The sequence below is a fragment of the Elaeis guineensis genome, chromosome 5 (assembly GCF_000442705.2).
Source record: "Elaeis guineensis isolate ETL-2024a chromosome 5, EG11, whole genome shotgun sequence".
Taxonomy (NCBI): Eukaryota; Viridiplantae; Streptophyta; class Magnoliopsida; order Arecales; family Arecaceae; genus Elaeis; species Elaeis guineensis.
The window spans coordinates 18,445,945-18,464,436 of record NC_025997.2 but is presented as its reverse complement, the minus strand read 5'-3'; the positions used below and the strand labels follow the sequence as shown (position 1 = coordinate 18,464,436).

Sequence of the window (18,492 nt, the reverse complement as noted above, 5' to 3'; positions counted from 1 at the left end):
ATGATAATAATAATAATAAATGCAGTCAACCACTCAAGCCATGTGCATGGCTTGGATGAGTCAAAGTTACGATGATGATCATCTTATAATATTATGGTGCAAGATAGGATTAACTTCATCAATAACCATGCAATAAATCACCTCAAAAAGCTGATTGATAAAAGTGCATCTCCAATACACAGACCTAATGAGAAAAGATCTGATTTTGAGACTTGGATGGAAAACTTATAAATTTACCAAGGTGACTAGAATGCTCGATATAAAGTTTCGACCATCCCTCAGTCATGTAATGTTAATCTTCATTTTATTGGATTTAGAAAATGTAAATGAAAGCGCCTGAAAAAGATGAAACCAACAGTCAGACCGGATCCCAATTTGATCACAAAATAATGGGACAGGTCTTGATGTTTTTATAATTCATTTTTAATAATGTTATATTTTTATATCTCTTTTTCTACAAGTTAATATAATATCACCAGTATCCCAAAATAAAGGACAGCCAGGTTATAAATTAAGAAATCATCAAGTCTTAATGAAGCCCTGGTATTAGTTGACCTAATGTAGAGCCTCTTTTTTTATATACATAATAATTAAAAATAAATAAATAAATAATAAAAAAAAATAATAAAATAAAAAAACTATTCAAGAAGAAGCACCTCTTGCATCTTGCCAGTTTGGTACTCAAGAAGAAAGAGAGAGAGAGAGAGAGAGAGCACCTCAACCCTGTCCCACCCTCTACATCCTTCATTTTTCCCTCTTACCCATCCTCCAAAGTCTTCACAATGGTGCACATTGGAACCTGGATTTATAGCTTCACATTTACACGCCTTAAAAGGGAGAACATGAACTCTCTAGAGAAGACACGGGTTGAACTTGGACACAAAAGTTTGGTTACGGATACCTCTTAATCACCAACACGACAAGAATTCTCTCCAACGGCCAAGACACGCATATGAGGAGAAACGTGGTAAGCTCACCAGAAAGTTATCGTAACTCAACACTTACAAGCAACCTTGGAAGCTCTTTTGGAGTGACGCATGGGGCCAAAGCCTCCTTTGTGCTGTAAAGCTGGTGTTCTTTGGCAAAAGCACTACAATCTACCTTCCTCCCACTAAATTTCACTTCCATCAAAATCTGTAAGCTTCTAATAGTTTCAAGTGCCATCAAGAAGCCGTCACCCAATGCGATCATTGATTAGAACGACTCAGTTCCACACGCTGAAAGGATATACTTGAACATAAATTTTTGGAAGTCTAAAAATTTAAAAAAGTTGTATGGCCTCTGTAACAAGGTGACCAACCAAAAATTACAACCTCAAAAAACACCCAAAACTATGGAAAACTTCTAGGAAAATGTTATAACCATATAACTTTTAACCATCTATGTGCTTTTGCAGCAAGTGAGATCGACTCGCCTAGCTGCACTGAAGGCATACTTCACCAACTGAAGTACTCAACCCAGCATGAACTCCATGACTGCTCCAAAACAAGTAACTTGTCTGAAAATTCTCACAACCTGATAGGGTCCATGGACCAACTAAATTATCCCTTCAGCTCATGGACTTGAACCTGTCACCATCCCTCCCACTGAAAGCGATAGCTACTCCAGTTACGGTAATGGCCGAAGCAATTTGTGTAAATAAGCTGACAAGGGTGGACTATGCAATCCAAACAGAAGGATCACCCTGGGACGCCAATTTCTATACAATAACTCTTAGAAAGCAAAATTCTTCCATCCATATCTCCTTCCCACTTGCCAAGAACCATTCTTTCCTTTAGCATGAAGGATTCTTCTGGAGTGGATATCCTCTTTTGCCCAGAAAGGGCCTCTACTCTTTTGACTAAGAGGCCACGATCATGCTCACTTTAATTTTTGCTGGTCGGCAGGGATATTCTTATTACATTACAATCATAGGATGGTCGAGCCAAAGCAAATTCCTTTGGGCTAAACACTCCAACCAGACACCTATCCCACCCTTACACCCACACCCTAAAGATATGATGAGGACTATGACCTCAAAGCAAAAGCACAGAGGAGAGAGTTCCTTTCAGAGATCCATCCTCATCACTTTATACACCTTTACACCCTCTCTGTGATTCCTTGAGTGTCCCACACCTTTTGGCCTTCCATTATTCCATTCCCCAAGTACAAATTATGCCATCCTAGGCTCCCCAGTAAGCTCCCAGAGTACCGATACACAGAAGAACCACCCATCCGAATTGTAAGGTGAAATTATCTCACTCATGGTTCCAGAACTAGAGGTATGTCAACCATGTCCCTCCATAATGATAGGAGAATGGCTTCATGTAATTATTAAATACTAAGATCTAATGTTCATCTGCAACTACAGAAAGCTCGAGTAACAGAGTTACATGTCCGAATGGACTGCAACGGCTGTGTGCAGAAGATCAAGAAGGCAATGCATGGAATTGATGGTAATGAATCACTATCAACTGGAGAAAAAGTTTCCACTACATGTTTCATTCTCCTCTCTATTGGAGTTGTAATCCTGTTATGTATTTTCTGTAGGTGTATATGATGTCTATGTTGACTCTGCTAAACAGAAGTTGACAATCGTGGGGAGGGCTGATCCTGAAAAGATAGTCAAAGCCATCAAGAAGACAGGAAAGATTGCCACAATCTGTTCCCACACAGAACAGGTCGAGGCCAGTGGCTCTGAGCAGCCACCATCCACCGAAGCTGCAGCAAGCAGCAGCCCACCAGCCACTGAACCTGCTGACCAACCTCCAAGCGAGGCCCCTCCCACCCCACCAGCAGAGCCCCCGCAAGAAGCCCCTTTCGGAGAAACCAAAGCTCCAGAAATAAATCCATCACCTGAAGCCCAGGATGCCACCCCAACCGAATCTAAAGATGTCGAGGAGATCCACATGGTGCATCGCTACCCACACAGCTACATCTACAGAGAGCACTGGAATCACTACCCTACTAGTGGACATGAGATCAGACATGAGGCTTCATCCCATGTTGCCCACAGCTATAGCAGCTACAGGCCATCCCCATATGTAACAGGATATGGACACCTCCAATCAGCTCCACAGGACATTAGATATGGTGGGGCAGAAGCACTCCATGATGGTTATTATCATAACCAGGGAGGTGGAGATGGAAACCAGATTACCTCTATCTTCAGTGATGAGAATCCAAATGCATGCAGGATAGTGTAAGCAATGAATAGGTTGTAAAATCAGATGTACGAGGAAGAAGATAGCACAGACAAAGGCACTGCAGAACTTTACTTTTGCATATATAAGAGTATTAATTAAGAAGCTGAGGGCAATGATAAGAAAAAATAATGTACAGTGGAGGCAGCTTTAAACAATAAATCTCTAGATGAGGAAAGAAGATAATCAGATACTTAGCTTGTCGCAAATGAGAAAATTTCCTTATACATACTTAGCTTGTAGCAGAAGAGAGAATTTCCTAATACATACATAGCTTGTAGCAGAAGAGAAATGTCCTTCATACATCTGATACTGCTATAGAGCAATCTATCTCTTGCCTAAGAATCCTACAAAATTGTGCTCCACTGCATTTCTTAGTCTGGTATATGGAAAAAGAAGTTGCTCTAGAATTTTGTGAGAATCCCAACCAAGGTGTCATAACAATCTAGTATATGAAACAGTTGTTCAAGAGTTTGTTGGGAATCTCAATCTAGGTGGTACAAGGAGCAGCAACCATGTACAAATGATTTGTTGGTTATATAATTTGCTAAAATAATTTTATTGACATGATCATTGTCCCCAAAAGAGGGGAAAAAACTTGCATATGCTTTAATAATGTCATCAGAATTATCAGAATCTATCAAGCCAATGAAAGAAATAGTAGACCAATTTGCACAGCTAGGTTTGAATTGACAAATTTTTGGTTACAAGTTTTTGCTGCAACATGACAAAGGAACTAAGAACACCAGCTAAACCAATTAAGGAACTATTTTAGAACACAATTAAAAAGTTGACCTTGACACCTTTTTAGTCTTCTCCAACAGCTGAAAGTCAGTAAAAGCCCTGGCTACATAATCCAATTTCTAATTGAATTTTGCAACCAAACCATTATGGGCGATGTTTTATTTTTCCACAATAAGAATAACAGTCTGAGCTGTACAGACATGAAAACTATATTAAGAACATATAGCCACCATTTGGACAATTTTCCCCTTCCAACATTATGTTAACATAATTCAAATTCTGCCACAAACCAAAAATGAATAACATGAGCAAACAATTCTTCAATTGAATCCATAAAACTACCAAGTCCATGGTACAAAAGGTGGAATAAACTTGCAGATTGAAATTGGCAATGAATGTTATGTTAATGGTATTAGCCACAGACAATAAGCAGATATTAGAGTTACTACCAGCATAGACTCAAAAATTTATAACTTGTCAAATGAATTTGTAAAAGTTAGACTCATCAACCAAGCATCAATAGAGTCGTGTTTATCATCAACAAAGATATACTACTTGAAAAACTGTAATAAAATTGATTCTAATATCATTAATGAGACTGATGGACAATTACCATAGAAAACTTTAGTAGTTTATAACATTGCTTGGCTGGAATTTTATAACTCTCTAAAGGCAAGAGTAGTGGGAGAAAATTTGCCCAACCCAGAAAAGCCAACCAAATCTGACCCTTTTTAGGCCAGGATGTCAAGGATATTCAGTTAGGGTCAGGTACAAGTCCTTTTTCCCCCCCCTGATCTAGAGATCAAGAGGCTCATATATTGGTAGCGCTTTGACCCAGCTCAGGTCATGAAAATAGAGATTTATTCGGGTCAGCTGATATGAGTCAAGATGAGCGATAACTTTGGAGCATGGGATACTGGGTCACTTTTTTAATATTTTCTGTCTGGTTACCATGGACAGAGTCATCAGGAGTTCCAAGGTTTGGGTCGGACAGGTTGAAATTGGTTTGGATCTGGTCAGGCTAGACAGAACAGTTCATAGATCAGTCAGGTTAGGTTGGGTCATGAAGGCTGAATTGTAGGCAGGCACGGATGTAAGGATCCCGATATGACCTGAATCATCACTGCCACCAGGCAAACTGTCAACATCAGCATCCTAAAGTTGGTATGGGTGGCTAGTTGCCATAGGTAGAAGAACGCAAGAAAAACTATAACCAGTATTTTACACGATCATCTACTTGGAATTTATTAGATGATACTGGTAATATTTTCTCTATTATCAAATAAATAAATAATAAAATACAAAACTGCTCTAGCCATAGGCCTGTTATGGCTACAGATAGACCGACGCCATGGCTAACCATATTCAGTTAGTAATTTCCAAAGAGATTCTTATAATACATAGGGGGAAAAATTTAGATCTCAAACAATGCAAAAGCTGAACCATCAGAAGCTACCTTCCTTGGTCATCGCTAGTTATCATCATCACTACCACTTTGGGATTCATCTTCTTCCCCATATATCACTTCATCAATATCTTCCTCTTCACCATCATCTTCCTCTTCTTCTTCACCTCCATCACCATGATGCTTGGCCAACTGTGCTTGAACTGTACATTTTCCAGCCATGTTAATCTGAAAAGTGGAGATAATACATCAGGCATGTTACACGATCATAAGAAATTTTCCTAGGTTAGAAAAGAATAATCTGTTACAACCTGTGTCATGATCAGCCGAAAACGACCAGATAGCTTTAATAAAGGTTCTATTGCTGCACATTTTAGCTCTGTTATCTGCCAAAGAGAGGCATTAGAAATTTACCTTCCATTTCGTGCAATACGGGCATCCATGATAGTGAAAAAAAAAAACAATGCTGAGGAGCAACAAAATTCTACAGTATAGAAAGTGACAGAAAACTTTCAGATGAGACACCCCAAATTTACTTATGGGTTCTGTGCAGTGAAGTATTGAAGAAATGTTGATGCGCATGAAGATGCAATAATATTTTGAATTTCAAATGTAAGATAAGCTGCAATATATTGATTACACAAAATAATGCTACAATCCTTGTGAAGTACTCAACCAAGATGTCCCTACTTAATAGGAAACCAGAAAGTTCAAATGATATTATCATCTCAAAGAGAACCAAGTCAAGAATCGAAATATTTGGAAGACAATCAACAATGGCTATTAATATATCTCACGTTACACCTGACTTAGAAAACATTACTGTACATAAATACATATCAGGAACTCAAATAGATAATTTTTAATGATCCTGTTGTCAGACCAAAGCATCTTTTATAAGATTGTAGCTTTTGGTAGAAATATTTTAACCAACAATTTATCATCAGCTGGCTCTGTGAAAACATGCAATTGGTGCCTTGAGACTGATAATAAAACCAGCCAGCCAAAAGCAACCTGACGTCTATTTCCTTTGCCCATGTCTATTGCAAGGCTTCTAACGTACAATTGTTTCACTTTTGATTCCCCTTGATATAAATACTTAAAATCCTAGCGTACCTTCGAGATACTAGGAGTTCTTACACCTAGCGAGCAAGGTTTCCCATACTAGTTGGATATCGTACCATAGCAGTACCTAATTGATACATAATTTCATACCATATCAACACTCGCTACACCTCACCATGTTGTACTATACTACAGACCGATATTATAATAGGATGGTACCGGTACGGGGTCCACTACCAAAATGTCAAACTTTATGTAGAGGCCTCCTAAAATGTAGAACCCATGGTTGCTGGCCTAAGTCCCAACCCAACCAACCACAGACATAACCACAACAAACCATGTATCCATCAATCCTCATGCAATGCGCAGTAAATGAAAATTTTTTACAAGCCCATTAGATGTTAAATAAACAAAATTCAAGATGCCATTCTATATGTTGGTTACCCACGAGAACTAAAAATGTAGAAAATGTACATAAAAATGAGTATCAAATAGATGTACCATGTCAGCAAAAATTATAGTACACAAATATGCACCATTTGTAATAACAACCAGCATAAAGACAAAAAAAAAAGGAATACCTTTTGCAAGCAATCAAGAAGTTGCAGAGAAGACTCTTGAGATGTGATAAAGTGACCGTGGTTGACTAAAATACAATATATCCATGGGATAGCATGATTTGTACTGGCTGATCTGTTAAACAAAGTTTGATCCAATCATCATTTAAGAATTAACCTATTACCTGACATGCAAGTAGATGTATATATTTATTTTTGTGAAATATATTTATTTTTGTGAAAACCAAAGAAAAAAAAATAGTGAGCTACAATTTATTGGCAACCATGGAGGAAGACTGAGTTTAGCACCACTGCAAAAACCTGACACAAAATCCACCACCCTTGTGGCAATGACTACAACATCAAGTTTATAGTTTAAACACAACATCAAATTACTAGTTTAAAGTGGCCTACAGGAAAAATTTTCAACAAATTTAGCTTCTTCATGTTATGCACGAACAACATGTTCTCAATAGTTTTTTTCCAGATGGATTAAATTTACTTATTCATCAGAAATGGTGTCAAAGAAACCGATCACAGAATAAAAGAGCTACTCATATCATCCACCCAAAAGATAAAGAAAAAAAGGTAATAGAAACATGAGTTGGAATTGGCTACACTTGAGTGGATCTCCATCCTGATCCAGTTAGGTCTGGATTTGATGATAGGAGTCCCAAATCGATGAGTCAAGCTATTAGATGTGAATCTATTACCTCTAACTATATGCATAGGCTAGAGGTCTCCACATCTCATGATTTTTAGTGTCTAAGCAATTTAGAGATAGTAGATCATATTCAACTACTCACATCATCGATGCAGGACCCCCATCATCCAATCCAGACTTGACTAAATCTGAGTAGAGATCTACTCGAATATAGCCAAATCTAGCTTATAGAAACGTTACAGCGAAAAAAAAAAAAGGAAAGAAAGAAAGATTAGGGAGCTAGTAGACTGAAGCCAAAGAGAAACATGCTAATAGAAACATTATCGCATATTAGGCAAGCAATGCTTATATCAATATTATGACGAGCCATCTAGTGGAGGCAACAGCAGGAATTCACAAGGTTGTATATAAGAGGAAAAAAGATTTCTTCCTTTGCACAGCCAAATTCAGGCCAACAAGCCATTTTTCATTTACATGCATTGTAAAAGATTGCAAGTTAACAAGAAAGCACCAATCCTATGGAGTCCTGAAAGATAAACAAGAACCATGATGCTGCAACATCATCTCCATGGTGGTCTAATAATCACATGCAAATGATGTATTCTTCTCTTTTGAAAAAGGATAGTGTGAAGCAACTTAACAAATGAACTCTACTGACATCATTTTTTCCCTTTTATATTCTCAATACGAAAAGCAAAATCCTAATGAATCTAGAATCAGAACAATTTAAATACTATTAACACTGATGGCTGTAACTAGGTTGCATTTAAAATCTGTGAATGCATATGATGCAATGATTTGGTGATGCTAGGGTTAAGATTAGACATATGTTCATAATGGAGTTTCTCTTAGACAGTAATATAATTGGAGGATAAAATTATATTCCACTATTCAGTGCCCAACTCTAGACAGTAGTTGTTTTTTTTTTTATTTATTTATTTTTTTTAACAAGAAAGGGGAGAGGGGGAAGAACATAGAATAAAATCACAGTCTTCATCAGTCCTAAGCACCCCTTGGAGCAAAGAAGGCAAAGACGAGTTCAAGGGATGGAAATTCAATTCAAGCATTCACATTACAATATTTTAAAGGGACAACCCAATGTATGTGTGTGTGTGTGTGCATAAATATATATAATTGATTGCTCTATTAAAATGTAGAAAGGAAATTCATATACCTTGTTTTCAATGCAGAAACCAAGATTTCAAGGAATTTGTAAGCATCACTGGAGCTCATGGACAAGATATGTGCCGTTATCTAGCAATAAATAATAAGATGCAATCAGTGTTTACTTCTGGATTCTTGCAAAATATTTAAAAAGCTGTTTACAATCTAATGAGGAAGCTGGACAAAAAGGCAATCATGATGAGCCACCTCCAAAATTTTATTGTTTATCAATTTTACAGAAGACAAACCTTCTTTGTTGGCACATTAGCATCAACTGACAAGTGGCTGGCACTGAACATGTCCATAGCAGTTTTAATAGGACCACCGGGATAGCTTCCTGTGCTGAGATCAGCTTTACTACCAAGAATTCCTGCAGCTCTCAGCCTATCCTCTAAACATATAACATCATCCTCTTTCATTCTTTGCAGGCTAACTGCATAAGCCAACAACAATAAGCAAAATAGATCAAGTTTTAAAATGCACACTATGATAATAAAATGGACAAACAACACAAATTTTAAAAACACATTTAGTTCTCATTCGGAATTCAAAAGAAATTATAAAGTACCATTAATACCATCAATAACCACACAGCATCAAAGTTTCATGACACAGAGGCACTCACTTCCCGTCCGACAAGGAGGCAAATTTTATGCTCACAAAAACTCCTGTTTTTGGAGTATTTGGAGCTTTTACATGTAAATGGCCTAACCAATTTCCTGCGCACTGCCAACTGTGCCGCCACATCACCACATAAGACCACAAGGTTAAGTGGCTATGTGTAGGTATAGCACAACTATGACAGGAATATGGCAAATAACAAAGTGCTTTCTACTGAATGGTTCAGAATGATTATTTAAGTACTGGAGAAGATGAAAAATAACAAATCATGCCTTCTACCATGAAGCAGAAAAACATTATAATATAAAAGAAAAGAAAACAAAAAAAATTAAATTAAAAGCAACTTAAAAATTAAAGAATGATGAATGGTCCATGTTGGAGGCCAAAGCCATAACATGCCAACAGCATTCAAAAGTGGCTTATTAACAGAGGAAGGGACATGGCAAACAATGTTAAAGAAGACTGTCAAACTTGAAAATAATTAGCAACTGAAAGAGTAACATGAACTAAAAGTAGTGTTGGAATTTCTTACTATCCATGTAAAACATGATAAATCCTTCAATTTCCCTCTTTTATAGTATCCTCCATAATGCATGCAGCAATTGTTGTGAAAATTTATTGTCTAAACTGAAGTTTAAGCGGAAAAAGCCAAATAAGGAAGAATTTGGATGGATTTGGATGTTACAGACCCTCCAAGGAAGAATAAGATGGGATGATGGCTAGTTACCTCATCACACATACATGGCAAATAACAAGTGCCATACACATCACTACCTGTCTTGCTTGGATTGTCAGAAGATCTCCCAAGGATAGACAAGATGGAAATTACGGAGCTTCCTCTTCCAAAAATGTGTGCCATTTCTTCCATTAGGCCATAAACACAAACTATATTTATTACCCCACATGCTTCTCATCACTAAATTCTATAATCATTTCCTTGATATCAGGATTCATGCTTCCCCTCAAAAAAGATATCCAGAACCTTGCTCCATCTAGAATGGCAAAAGACTACTGACATGATCACTTTCAGAATACTAGCTGTCATACCTTTCAAGATTTCCACATTTCTCTTGCCCTGGATGAAGCCAGTTATCATTTCAACATCTTGATCCTAGTAAGAAGCAGCCTAAAAGAGATGGCTAGTAACTGACATAGACGCCTTAGCAGATAAATACCTTGATCTGATGGACCGAGCCCGAAAGGGCAAGAAATCAGGCTGATTGCACCAGACCCTATTGGTTTTGACTTTGCCGCACTAAAACGGACATAAATCTCTCATCCAGAGTCAGAATTGTCTATAAAACCTCAATTCGGAAAGCTCTTTCCGTGCTCTACGTGCCTGACTGCTTTGCTGTCACAGTCTAGTTTTGGGGCCAGATTCATTCATTTAACAGGTCAATGGGAGCCCCGAAGATCCTGGACAAGTTGGAAGTTTAATTTTTCATCTATTTTATATTCTGAATAAACCTGAAATATTCCAGCTAGCTCAGGCATCAAGTTAGGATTTTTTCTATTATAAATGAAGACCTTTGGCCAACATTGTAGGCAATCTAATTTTGATATTGAATTAAAACTCTAGAAGAGAGTTTTCTTCTTATTCGTTATTCTCTTTGTTTCATGCATCTTCTTCCTCTAGTTCCAGTAAAACATGACCTTGGCTGCATCTGTAACTCTCTCCCTCAACCAGAAAACACTCCAAAAACAATAACCCAGAACCATCCTAACTATCCCAATATCAAGAGATTAAAAAACTGAAGTTTTACCATATTCAGAAAAGATCTCATCCACACATTTCAACTATCACTTAAGCCACATATACTGGACTCCAAAAACCCTCTTCTTTGCTACCTCTTTTCTATAGCTGTTTGCCAGTAAATCCCATTATAAACTTACAACGTTCTGTTGCTCTGCCTCAGTTTACCCGATAACATTCCTAATATAACCCAAACATGCACACATAACACATACCCTCAGCATTCCTGATATGTATTGGAGGACATAGAAACCATGGACGATCAACCTAAATTGAATTAATATAATGGTGCAAGACATGGTTCACCAAAAGGTTTAGTTTAACTTACGCATGCCCATTCAAGGTTACTTCTTGCATACTTTTTCCCATACCCCACATGCATCATGCATGCACAAACCCCAACAGCAGCAAAGACATGCACACCCACATGCACCCTTTCCCAAAGACATGCAAACATGAATCGTGTAGCATTACACGACTATTATTGGTAGTAATTGCCATGTAAGCTTATGAGAAATAATTCCATCACATCTAGGATCAGAGATGCTGCAGTGCCAGATATAACTAGTTTCAATGGTCAGTCTCACTAATGAAATTTGCCAAGCATACACGAATATTGAATAATGCATGTACAAAAAGCACATGTACAATGGAATAAATAGGTTAGTGCTTGACTATTTTATGCAACTCTATGAAATGATGTTAAGAGATAAATTGACATGGTAAGATATCAATGATAATAAACAGAAAACACACAACCTCTTGTATCTGCAGGCAAAACTTTGTTCTTATCACTAATGGAATCAACCATTGCATTCTTCATATCTGCAACCAAATGAGTTGCAGCATGCTTTCTTTTCTTGTCTTGACCATAAAGCTTTGGAAGTGGCAATACAGCATCTTCTGCATTTGAACGGTCTAGTGCAGTGACTGTCCCTGAAACATGAAGGAATTTTAGCACCATTACCTGAGGCAAATCTCCAAAAGGAAGATGAACAAGAGAACAGAGATCACAATATTAACACAAGCACATGTCTAACAGTTAGTTCAAGCAAATGGCTCTTTAACCATGTCTTGGATCTAAAATGAATTCTTACTGTACTCAACTCTATTGTTACTAATAACATATCAAATGAGAATAATTTTGTAATTGCGTATGTTGTACCTTTAGTTTGAGCAGCTTGAGCTTTCCGAATGATGGAAGACTTGTCCATTGGTAAGAGAACCCCACTTTGATAGGTACCTAAATTTACATCTGTACCATATTGCACCATGACTTTCTCAAATGTTGGCTTTACCAGGGAACCATGAGCAATGAATACTTGCCCAGAAGCAGGTTTGGTTATGCTTTGAAATTTTGCAGCATATACTGCCAAACCCGTATTACTTTTTCCAAGGGAAGGATCAATAGCCAATGAAATCTTGGTAGGCTTACTATTTCGCATGTCCTCAATACTAGTTCCATACCAGAAATAACAGAGACCTGTCTCTGAAATGGCCAAAACATATAAACCTTCATCATCAGTGCCCTCAACATCTGGGCCCTTGCTGTCCAGAAAGATGGCTGGATGCTCCATTGAAAGAACACAACCAGCAGACTGCTTTTTGCCACCACCTACTTTCCAGATGGCAACATATCTTTCACCAACTCCGGATGATAAGATATACTTTCCATCTTCACTGAAAATCATGCATCGAACAGCCACCTGTACGGCAACATGGATTTCAGAATAGTTGTTCTAAAGCAGATGCAGTGATCCAGAACATGTAAGCATAGACCAGAAAAGAAAGAAAAGGAGACAAAAGAATAGAACAAAAGGGAGTAAAGGATAATCTCACACACCGGGTGTCCAGAGAGCTTTTGTATCTTCTTGTTATCTGAGCAGTTGAAAACCTTCAACCGAGCAGCAGCAGTGGCCAATGTCCTACCATCTGATAAGGAGACATAATTAGCTTAGAAGTGTTGGCATTTAACCGTGTCCATAATGAGAAGAAACTAAGTCATCCTTTTTGAAGATACCCTTTACGTTGTAGTCGAGGATCTAGCCCCCAACAAACCATGAATATATAACTCAATGAACATTGAAGACTTTAAACATCTACTGATCATAAGTTTGGAAAGAAAACATTGGCTGAAGATGTTCCCAGCATACACAAATGCAGATATATACATGAGACAAACAAACAAACCCACTAAGCATAGCTCAGGTTATCAGATTAGTCAATTTTCAAATAAGGGACCCTGATGGAAGGTGCCTCAGTGGATAAACTTAAATGCCTCACAATGGTAAATTTAAATTTTGCAGCAGTTGAGTGGCATGTTTAAAAAGAGAAGTTTGCATTCTTGGATTAGCCGATGTACTTCTAGCATCATACTGAAGACCAATAACCATACACAAATTGATTGCACTCAGAAGAAACAACTTATTTAGTTTAGCGGTTATATTTTCAAAAGATTTAAGCATCTTTATTAAGCTAATATGAGTCTACTGTTTAACAAACAATAACACCAATTGTCTACACTATATTAAATTGAGTGCTATATTCCAAGAAGAAAATTTTGATTGCAGCAACAATATAATACCTGCAGAGATAGACAATGATGATATTGCTCTTGAAGAAGATCTAAATTTGCCTATAATACTCCCTGTTTTAGTATCAATCTGGCAAACCATTCCATCAACACCTGCTGTATACACACATTGATGATATTTTGAAAATGAAACAGCACTAACACCCCTGCCAGTTATTAAAGACATCATGGTTAGTTATCATAGAAACAATACCACTAATGCATTCATTTGGAGGCATTTCAAAGGACATAGATATGAAACTATTTTCTTAATTTAGTTAACAATAAATAGTAAACAGTTATCATCTAAGAGAGAATTCTGCACTAGAGTGAACATTTCAATCATAACCCTCCACTTATGTGCGTCCAGCAGGTTTTTATGGAAAATAATCTATTTATAAGTTCTTTGAGTTGGTCAGAATAATAGTCAAAGCCAGTCATCTCAAAAGTGACATATTAACGGTAAATCTTAGTGCAAATAACCTATCATCTGTAGAAGACACTTTCAGTTATTAAGTAGCCTTTGCAAAAAGACAACCGATGCATTAAAATTTGGGTATACACAAAAAAGCATAAACTGAGGGGCCTATATGTTAGATGGATGCAGTGAAAATTGTTTCAAGAGCTGTTTCTACTTCAGAGGCTGCATAAGATAGGAATTTGCTAAGTGGGATTTATACAGTTAACCCTTATTTGAAGGGAAAAGCATTTTTATTTGATCAAACAGAGAGCTAGTAGGCTTTATTACATCAAGTCAAAATAATGCTATGAACCCTTCTTTATCTTTCATATCCATAGCTGCATTCTCCACAAGATAAGTGCTAGCAGGTTTCTTGATTCTTCCATGATATCCATGGATTTTGAGCGATCAATAAAGATGACTGAGGAATTAAAAAATACCCAAGGATAGCAACATCCCTTTAGCTAAGGTTTTGCATCTACAAAATGCAAGAAAACAACACCAAGAAAATTCATGTTCCAACTTACTTCTAATTATAGATACCGGCAAGGGTGCTTGGGTGTTTAGTAAGAGCCTAGAGGCTCTAAAGTGGATTGGCAAACAAACAAGGGGATTTATGAGAAGTGGCATCCTATAGTGAATAAGATCTATCTCCATCATCCAAATTTTAAGTAAACCACCTTGATTGAAGCGTTCAAGCAGAGCTGGATCTGAGCCTTTGTTTTCAGTTATGAGATTGGAGGCCTTGCTGACAGATCTGCAGACTAATCATTAGCCCACCTTACTCTCTATAACACGTGAACCTTGAAGAAGATCACAAGTACAAAAAAATTCAAGCGCACGATATTCAATCGAAGATGTCCATGCTAACAGTTGTTTGGCAAATTACATAGCTAGGACTCCAGTATCCAATAAGCATATTAGAGAATACAGAATAAGATCTACTGACTTCAAGTCCATTAGTTGTTCAGTAGATTGCACATCCCTATTAGCAACTCCAAGCTATGGCTTCTTAGCAAATGAATTCGAGCCAACCTACCTTAGCTACATCAATTGGTAACAGACATTAAACTAAGAGGTTTCTGATACTTCAGCAAACTAAAATTTTCACTTTCATAGTCAAATTCAGTCCAATGTACATAATGATGCCGCTAAACTTGGTCTTCTATCACTAATCAGTAAAACCTTTTATCCAACCACATCAACAATAATATGAACGACATTGGCACTTCCAAGTCCACCATAACAAGAAACTCACCCAGGATGGCAGTCGCTGACTTTCCACCTCAACTGACCTGCAGAGACATCGAGTGCTAAAACATCGCCACTCCCCGTCCCCAACACCAACAGAGAACTTCCAAACTTTTTTTTCTTCTGCACAGCAGAAACAAAATCAATCCCAAAAACAAACAAATAATAGGCATACCATAATACCTGCCCACAAAAAACTGCATCTTTGGGTTAGTGAAGTAAAAAACCTTGCTCTCCAGCTGCACCCACTTCATGCAAGTGTAATCAAGCGAAAGATGGCCGCTTTTGGGCTTGGAAAGCATGTTCGAGGCATCGGATGAGGCTATGTCCACGAATTCAGTCTGTAATTGACCCTTTACGGTGTCCCATATCTGCAGAACAATGCCCAACCAATCAAATGCAGGAAACAACCAGACCTCTCCTTTAATTCCTTCCACAAGAAAACCAAAGAGAATAGAGAGAAAAAAACCTTGATTCGGCCATCACCGGAGGTAATGGCAAAGAAATCTGATGAGGGGCTAAAAGCCGTCAGGACGTCTCGGAGGTTCGGAGAGCTCATCCTCCTGCAACCAAATCAAAAGTTGGAATTCTCAGGAGGAAAGAAGATATCTTTGCGCAAGGCAAAAGAGAGGGCACTTACCAATCGAAAGCAAGCGAGCTCACGAGGAGGAATCGGAGACGATGAGGGAGGAGGAGGCGGTGATTTGACGAGCTTCGTGTCTACCGCGCTCCGTGTTCTTTCCTCTCCATTCTAAAACCCTAAACCCTCTTCAAATTTTTCTTTTCCGGAAATGCCCTGGTCCACGGGTCATGGCCCGTGTGGAGCTACCGTTCAATTCACCCCTCCAGTGGATCCAATCCATCGGATCGTATCGTTGATTGCCCCCTGCATGCGGCAATGTTGACCCAACCTTGCAGCGTCCTCCAACCGCAAAAAATAAATAAATAAATAAATAAATCTCCTAATTTCGTTAAGATTTTTATTTAACTAGACATTAGTTCTAATAATCCTTAGATTCACGTCCAAATTAAGTTAGATTGGGCCTTGAGCATAATATACTTAAATTTATTTTTCACTGGAAGTGAGAGAATAACATTGATATTTATCACACTCCCGATCTGAGATTGTGAATCGAGGGTCATGGCAACCGCCGCATACTCATAAAAAACTCTTCCTATAAGCATGCAAGGCATCTTATCATGTTATCTTAAACCAACAGCGGAATAATTAGTCAATAATTTAAATTCAAAACATAACGATCTAAAATTTTTTTTTTCCTTAATGTCTCAATAAATTCAACAATGATTCATAGTCCTTGCATCAAATTCAATAAGACTTTCAACCGAAAATAAAAGTATAGAGATTCAGCTTCTGATCACTCTTCCATTCATATCTTGTATCATCTTAATTCCTCAACATCTGTAAAAATAGTAAAATAAGAGATAATGAGCTATACAGCCCAGTAAGCAATGATCACTTCTCAACAGATTTCATCAGCTATTTAAGTAAATAATCATTTATAGAAAATAAGCATATAGAGTTCATCAATTTGAAATCAATTTCAATTATGCAATACAATTCATGCCAAATTCATTTCTTTTTCGAAAATTCAAGTTTCTTTCCAGATTTCAATTTCTTTTGTTCTTCAATTCTTTTCGTCAACCATGAGCTATGACCATATTTTTCCTGTGGCAGGATCATAATACCGCGTATCTGCTTGCGGTAGGCTGCGAATCATCTGGCAGCCATGTCCTTTGAAACCGCTGGTCTCTCTGGTGGTTTGTCGCTGGTCTCTCTGGCGACATGTCGCTGGTCTCGCTGGCGACATAAACCCTCAGGACAATCAATTACCAACGTATATGCCCCCATTGGCGGGGTCCTTTACATAGTCAGGTTGTCAATTCATAATATTCTTATATCAGAATTCTTCATAAATCATATTTCATATTCTAATTTCAATAATAAAATATATAATCATGTAGTATCGAAATCAATCAATATAATGCATCATGGAATCAATATGTTCAATCATGCTTCATCATAACATTTCAAATAAGATATTTTCATAACAAAATATCATTCATCCAATTCATGTATCGTTTCACAAATTATGTCAGAAAAATATATTATAATTTATCAATAAATCTAGAAAAAGTGAAACATTACTTACCTCAAACGTATTCCAATAAATCCACATAATTCTATAAATTTTCTTCCAAAAATTTTGTTCGTAGATCATATCACGATATCCCATGATCAAACATCCACAATCCTATACAGAATCAATTTCAATAATTAGAAAGAATACGAATACCATATTTCAACAGTTTAGATTGGGTCCGATCATCTAATTTTATCTAATCAAAATCTAATTAGGACCTAAACGATTCAAAGTTTGACTATCAGATCAAATCGGATTCGAAGTGATAGGACCGAGATTTCTTCATCGATTTCATAAAATCAAGTGGAGAGAGAAAATCAGAGGAGAGAGAATTCATGAGGTACAATTCGAATTGATCAAGTGACACAATCCAACATTATGATTGGTCCAATATCTCGAGTGATGAAATCAACATGATCAAATCATGATTAAATCGGGATCATGGATAATTAAATCTAAAGATTCATGGTCTGATTAAGGTGAGTGCCAGTACGCTGTCAGACAATCATGGATCAGGATTCTTCATTAGAATCAGATCAGGATTATTAAAAAAAATTTCTTCATTCACTAACCTTTTTAGAGAGAGAATCAATCAAGAGAGAGAAAATTTTAGAGAGAGAAAATTTTAGAGAGAAAAAATTTTAGAGAGAGAAAACTCATCTTGAATTCTTCAGATAATATGATTCAACAGATCCGATCGATCAGATCAAATCATGCTCAGATTATCATGTGGATAATTTAATAAAATTATAGAAATTAAAATCTTAAAAATACCTGATCTGATCAAAGTGGATGTCGGTGTACCGTCCGACGATCACAGATCAAAAATCCATCACTAGGATCATTTAAATTCATCATCATTCTTCTCAAAATTCTCAAAAATCTTAGAAGA

General features: G+C 37.2%; 2 protein-coding genes across 3 annotated transcripts; one reads left to right on the top strand and one right to left on the bottom strand.

The window, feature by feature from the left end:
* The first annotated feature begins 2,113 nt into the window (after positions 1-2,113).
* On the top strand, positions 2,114-3,287 carry LOC105045615 (uncharacterized). Its single transcript, XM_010923966.4, has 3 exons — positions 2,114-2,261; positions 2,351-2,435; positions 2,530-3,287. Exons 1-3 carry the CDS (start codon positions 2,244-2,246, stop codon positions 3,183-3,185), a joined length of 759 nt encoding a protein of 252 aa, XP_010922268.1. The 5' UTR covers positions 2,114-2,243; the 3' UTR covers positions 3,186-3,287.
* Positions 3,288-5,160: 1,873 nt separating this feature from the next.
* LOC140858111 (uncharacterized) lies at positions 5,161-16,212 on the bottom strand. Of its 2 annotated transcripts, XM_073257684.1 has the most exons (13): positions 16,079-16,212; positions 15,908-16,001; positions 15,666-15,809; positions 15,446-15,561; positions 13,740-13,894; positions 12,999-13,087; positions 12,321-12,861; positions 11,915-12,091; positions 9,030-9,214; positions 8,792-8,871; positions 6,978-7,089; positions 5,643-5,717; positions 5,161-5,559 (listed from the first exon to the last, which is right to left on the bottom strand). In XM_073257684.1, exons 2-13 carry the CDS (start codon positions 15,995-15,997, stop codon positions 5,398-5,400), a joined length of 1,926 nt encoding a protein of 641 aa, XP_073113785.1. In that variant the 5' UTR covers positions 15,998-16,001; positions 16,079-16,212; the 3' UTR covers positions 5,161-5,397. The 2 variants fall into 2 exon arrangements, 1 of the variants encoding a protein (XP_073113785.1); XR_012141423.1 differs by lacking the exon at positions 6,978-7,089 and having other exon boundaries at positions 5,460-5,559.
* Positions 16,213-18,492: the final 2,280 nt, after the last annotated feature.